Raw genomic sequence first — 6,064 nt, 5'->3', positions numbered from 1 at the left:
TGTGGTAAGGGAGAGCACCCCTATCTGTGGTGGTATTACCCTGGATACATGTATATTAGTGGTTACACTATAACACTCACCTTACACAAGCCTCTGCATTATTCTTCTGGATTTAAATCCAGCGCGCCCGGCCGAATAACGCCATCACACAATCGCAACTCTAGTGATCACAGGCGAGAGGCAACCACCAATAGCCGCACGTCTTACTTTCATTGCTTTAGCGAAAAGAAAAGTAAAACGAGCCACCATTGGCTGAGCCTGCCGTGTCGGTCACTAGAGCCAGATAAGTACCATTATTGATTGTCTCTTCCATTTTAACGAAAACTCTATCATGGTCACTACTGACGGATCTTCTACAAAATGGCCTCCACTTCACATTATTATTTCATTACATAGACATGTTTAAAAGTGAACCCGTGTCCAGGTCCCGTGACTATATAGTGATTTGTGCAGTAAAACAGCTGCTGGTGACAGTCACAGGCACATTGGGCGAAGATAATGAGAATGATGGTGTTACAGCATAACTGGGTATCTGTTATAATGGAACATCTGTACCAGACCATAGACAGGGATCAGTGTCTGCTGACGATGGAATGACGTTAGACACTGACTGATGACGTCATCGCACAGAAACGGAAGGAGTTCTATCTCATTCCGACTGACAGTCACTAAACGGCAGCCATTACTGGAATCTCCTCCAGAGAGCTTTTGAAAAGAAGATAATGATTTGTAGAAGGACAGCTTAGAAAATTTACATACACATTAAAGGTAATTAACTTGTTATTTAAATGAAAAAATACTTCTATGTGGGATTGCTGCATTAAATTGGAAGTAAGTTTCTTGGGACAGAGGGAAACAGAAAAATCATGTGACCATATATTATATTTAATTAAAAAAAATTGGGAAAAAAAAATGCCTTGCTGCATACCAGTCCATACTTGCCGACATTCAGCTCCCTCCTTCCGGCAGGAGCTGAATGTCTGCGCACAGTGGGGGGACGTGGCCGGGTAATGACGCGGTTTTGGGTCCGGAGCAACGCGATAGCGGCTCTGCCCCCTCTTCACAATGCCTAAAATATTGGCATTGTGAAGCAGGGGGCGGAGCCACGATGACGCGATTCAGCACAAATCGGGGCCCCTGCTGAGGAGGTTTCTTGTAGTAGTGGGGGGGGCAGACGGCAGCTGGGAGGCTTGCCTGCCTTTTCGGGGGGTCGGGAGCGGTAGGCAAGCCTGTACCAGTCCCAACATAGTAGGTCGGCATCCCGGGACAGGGGGCATGGCCATGTCACAGAGAGGACGTGTCAATGAGGTAAAGATGATGTGTCAATGAGTTTGGGATGGACCTACCAACCATCGATTTTCCTGATACTATGGAAATACTTTTTTTTATCGAATTGCAGGTTTTCGATGGTTGCCAGCCACTGGATGCAGCTTTCCAATGCCCATTCGATGGGTGATAGTCTTGTGTGTAGGGATGGCCATCGGTGGGCAGTCCATTGATGGTCACCATTGATGGCTCCATGAGTGATTACCATTGTAGTACTACAGGCCTGGGAGTACCACTCAGTAGTACCAATTGTGTCCAAATACCCTGCACTATAGAGTTATATTTATGCTTTATTACATATATATATATATATATATATATATATATATGTTGGTGAGTTAGTAAATACAAGAACAGTGTGTTTTTTAACCTTCCTCTGTTCCCACTCTGGGGCTATGCCCTGTTCTTTATGTGTGATGGTTTCTCCCATCTAACTTAAACTGTGCAGGTGAGGGGGGCACAAGGCAGGGACTCTCCTATAGAGCTTTTAAGGGGAGCCCTGCGCCTTATGGAGAGAATGACAAGCTGCCGTTAGAGACACTGGGCACGATTCAATTAAACGCAAAGTGAATAGCGCCGAAGTTAGGTCGGGGAAGGCTCGTTCTCGTGCCTTAAACAGGGTGTTTAGGCGCGAGAACGGGTATTCTCCAACTAAATTTCCCAGCACGATGCTGTTTTCCCGGCGCTAAGGTCAGAAAACAGCATTGTGCCTGGACTTTTGTCAGATTTCTGCTCACATCCCCGGAGAGATGCGAGAAGAAATCCTTAGTCGGGCTTAACAGTGCAAATGAATTGAATATCTCCGGGAGCTGATTCCCACCGCTATTCACTCTGAGTTGAATAGAATCCTGCCCACTTACTGCAGCAAGTGACCCCAGCGGGTGCAGAGCCGGTACATGTACAGGATCCGGAGGAAGGTTATATATGGGGCTGCCCGACGGACCGTTGGGGAGATCGCAGCCGCGCCAGAGCGCTTACCTGGCATCTGCGTCCAGAGTAGAAAGAGCTGGCTAATTGAGGAGGAGCCGGAGATCGGGGACTGACTTCCTAGACGGGCTGAGGAGAGGTGGGTCTGCTGGGAAAGGGGGCGGACCAGAGGCGGCGGCCAAGTCAGAAAGGCAGTCTGGTGGAGGACGGAGCTGACTGGAGGGGCTCTGGTAACCAGGCTCTGGGTGGGTCCTGGGCTGGATGGTTTTTTGGGGTGCCCTGCGCCCCGGACGTGAACCCCTTAGTGTTAGGGACTGCTAGTGACAGAGAAGCAGTGACGTGGCCTAGCAGCTTCCCATGTATTTGCAAATGCATGCAACTAATATCTCTGAATCTCTATGACCATATAGTCTTCATATATTGTTGCAGGTATAATTCAGTGTGCTGAGAAACACTAGGGGGTTAACCCCCCCCCCCCCCTTTTTTCTACTTGGAGAACGGAGCTGACTGGAGGGGCTGTGGTAACCAGGCTGAGTGACTCTCACCTTTACATGAGAGGTCTGTAATTACGCCAGAGACAGCCCTTCATTAACCCCTCTACAACCAGCTGGCAAAACAGGAGTAATGCGGCCCATACACGGTGTCTTATAAGATTTCCCTTGAAATTTTCCCTTGAAATTTTAGATACGATGGATTTTTCGTACGATCCGATGCTTCGTTTCACGATTACAAATCGTAAACGATTGATCGATTGTGCACATAACCATTATGATGAATTTCCTGGAATGTGAATAGGGGAGGGCTTATCTAGGGGGTACTCTGCTCTGTGACTAGTGAAGCTTGGTTGTATACCTGCTGAACGCTGTGCAGTGCTAGTGTGCTTTGTTACAGGCTTGCCTTGTACAAAGTGTTGTATTTCTTCTGATTTCTATCATCTTCTGATGGATTCCTTTCGCCATAAGCTTCTGCTAGCCTATGGCTACTTGAATCTGAAAGGCGAGGAACCCGAGGAGATGAGGAGGTGGAGGAGGAGGATGAGGTCGTACTGGACTAAAGAGTGGCTGACGAGGAGGGAGAAACGCTCCCATATGCCCCTGATGATGGAGATTAGGGAGAACAACCCGGACGATTATCGCAACTATCTGCGTATGGATGACGACACCTTCCAGGAGCTGCTGCGTCTGGTGACTCCGTATATTCAGAGGCAGGGCACCAGCATGAGGATGGCCATTCCGGCTGAGGACAGGTTGGTGACTACCCTGCGATATCTGGCTACAGGACGGTCTTTCGAAGACCTGAAGTTTGGGACCCTCATTTCCGCCCAGGTGTTGGGGCGCATCATACCCGAAACCTGTGATGCCATTGTAAAAGTCCTAAAGTACCAGTATTTTAAGGTGAGTAAAAACACAACACTTTTTTTTTTTGGTGTAAAAAATTTTTTTTTATTTTATTTATTTTGTAACCTCTTTGCAATCAAACGTTTTGTTAATTAATGTAACGTTAATTACAACAAATTACGTTGTAATCAACATAGTAAAATATAAACAATGTTTAATCAAACCAACATGGTTTGTTTATTACACAACATATTTGCCAGTTTTTGTCGCCCCATACCGCTGGAGCATAACTTTTCCCTTTACAGGAACACACATATAAATATTATCACGCTTTTTGTGTCGCCCAATACCGGCTGTATGGTATGCGGTGTGTCAGATGACGGATTGAACAGGCCAAGAAACACATGGCGCAAGTGTAGATTGAGGCCCCGACAAACCTTAATCTGTCTTTGCGCCATGCGTTTTAGTGGCCCCGCCCAATCCGCATCATCCACACCCCATACCATGCAGCAGGTATTGGGAGAGAACAAAATGGCTGATAGCATCAAACTTTTTCCAACATCACCCAATATTATAAAATTCGGGATTCTCAGTTCCCTCAGCCAACATGGCACTATATAAAACCTCCGTAGAGGTGGATGTGGAGGGGTAGGTCCTCTCAGGCCTATTGTAATTGGGAGGGGGTGTATGAATGGATGGGGATGGCCCCATTCGTTCTGTGGCCAGATAGGTTGGTGGTGGGCGGCCATGGTAGAATGGTGCTGCGTAAGGAAGTGAAGGTGACAGGAGTAGAGGACCTGCAGGTGGAAGTGTAGGCGATGGGGTTACAGGGTCTTGGTGAAGCGTGGAGGTGCCTGTCAGCTTCTTTAATTTACCCTACATAATGACCTGGTAAATTATTCTTTCAGCATGAAGCTGTTGCTCCTCCTCCATCACATGCATGCTACTTGTAACGTGTGACCCCAGGCTGTCCAAGTGGTCTGGGGGTTTGCAGAGTGCCTGTATGACTTGCTGCATTAATGGATCCGGGTTTGGCAGACTCCTGCGTGCCTGTCTACTAGCTCGGTGGGGAGGCTGTGGTGCCTCTGCAACACTCTCAGGAGTTGTAGCTGTTGCACTTGGTGGACTAATAGGGGGGCCAAGTCAGCCAGGAAAGACTGTGGGAGTAGAGAGAGATTAATATACAGTAAAGTCTATTTTATCATTTTTCTTTATTTTAGTTTCCTACAACGGTGGAGGACTGGCAGACCATAGGCGATGAATTTGATTGCCGCTGGAATTTCCCAAATTGCGGAGGAGCCATTGATGGGAAACACATACGTATTATCCAGCCTGCCGAAAGCGGTTCATTTTATTTTAACTACAAGGGCTTTCACAGTATCGTGCTGATGGCGGTGGTCAATGCCAACTATGAATTTATTTATGTGGACATGGGAAAAAATGGCCGTGCTTCAGATGGTGGATCCTTCAAAAATACGGTATTTTATAACAGACCATCCACCAACCGTCTCAGTTTGCCATCTTCAGCGGTTACGAAGCACGGCCTCAACTATGTGAGGCATTTGCTCTACATGAACATTTATTAAAGCCGTATGGACAAGGGGGACTGACCAGAGAGAAACGCATATTCAATTATCGCCTATCTAGGGCCCGGCGAATAGTTGAAAATGCGTTTGGGATAATGTGCAGCAGGTTCCGGATATTCCCTATGGCTATAAACCTTTGTGTGGACAAAACTGATTCTGTCGTCATGGCCTGATGTGTTCTGCATGATTTTTTGAGGAAAAAATGTAAATTACAACTGAGGACTATGGGGATGGCCATCGACGAGCAGGACCAAACACAGAAGGGTTCAGGAATGCCCTCTGTCACCACACCCACAGTGAGGGAGACAGTAGCAAGTGCGCGGGCAAAAGAGGTCAGGGAGCAATACTTTAATGGAGTGGGCACTGTACCATGGCAGGAAGACAGTATCAGATAATGAACTTGCATGTACTTACCACATCCATAGTAGATGCCGGCTCATCCTCTGAGTTCTCCACTGGTACAGCCTCTTCTTCCGGGCCTGTATCTACAAGTAGACTTTGTGAAAATCTCTGGGGCTCTTCCTTGTGGAGAAATTCAAGAAGGGGGTAGTACCAGAGTGTGCTTTTATAGACGTCATCCGTCCCGGCACCGGACGCCCGCGACTCGGTCTCCTTCCTCCGCTTTTTAACATATGTGTGGAGGTTTTGGATGCGTCTTCTCACCCAAACCAGACAAGCCTTATCATGGAAGGGGAGAGAAAAGGTGACCATGTCATCTATCGCCGTCGCCCTGCGATGTTTGTATTTATAGTCCTTGGACTTCACCTTCCACGGGCACTCGTGAGTGCGATAACGCTCGAGGAATCCACTTATAAACTGGCGTTTTCAAGGGCTATTCATTTCTATGGAAATAAAAATCAGAAACATCTGTAAATATAATATATATGT

At 47.1% G+C, this 6,064-nt stretch overlaps 1 protein-coding gene across 1 annotated transcript; it reads left to right on the top strand.

Moving 5' to 3' along the window:
• Positions 1 to 541: 541 nt before the first annotated feature.
• Positions 542 to 5,682, top strand: LOC148431211 (uncharacterized). The gene is made up of 3 exons (XM_088466216.1): positions 542 to 768; positions 3,216 to 3,647; positions 4,811 to 5,682. Exons 2-3 carry the CDS (start codon positions 3,267 to 3,269, stop codon positions 5,174 to 5,176), a joined length of 747 nt encoding a protein of 248 aa, XP_088322342.1. The 5' UTR covers positions 542 to 768; positions 3,216 to 3,266; the 3' UTR covers positions 5,177 to 5,682.
• The last annotated feature ends 382 nt before the right edge of the window (positions 5,683 to 6,064 follow it).

Source organism: Taudactylus pleione, unplaced genomic scaffold (assembly GCF_031769625.1).
Source record: "Taudactylus pleione unplaced genomic scaffold, aTauple2 ptg002671l, whole genome shotgun sequence".
NCBI classification, from domain to species: domain Eukaryota; kingdom Metazoa; phylum Chordata; class Amphibia; order Anura; family Myobatrachidae; genus Taudactylus; species Taudactylus pleione.
Note: the sequence above shows the minus strand (reverse complement) of the source record. Positions and strands in the feature narration are given on the sequence as shown.

Bases quoted from the DNA above. Each gene is read 5' to 3' on its own strand.
- LOC148431211 (XM_088466216.1), top strand. From the start codon at position 3,267: ATGAGGAGGTGGAGGAGGAGGATGAGGTCGTACTGGACTAAAGAGTGG. The intron at 3,648-4,810 runs GTGAGTAAAAAC...TCTTTATTTTAG, and splicing joins TAAAGTACCAGTATTTTAAG to TTTCCTACAACGGTGGAGGA.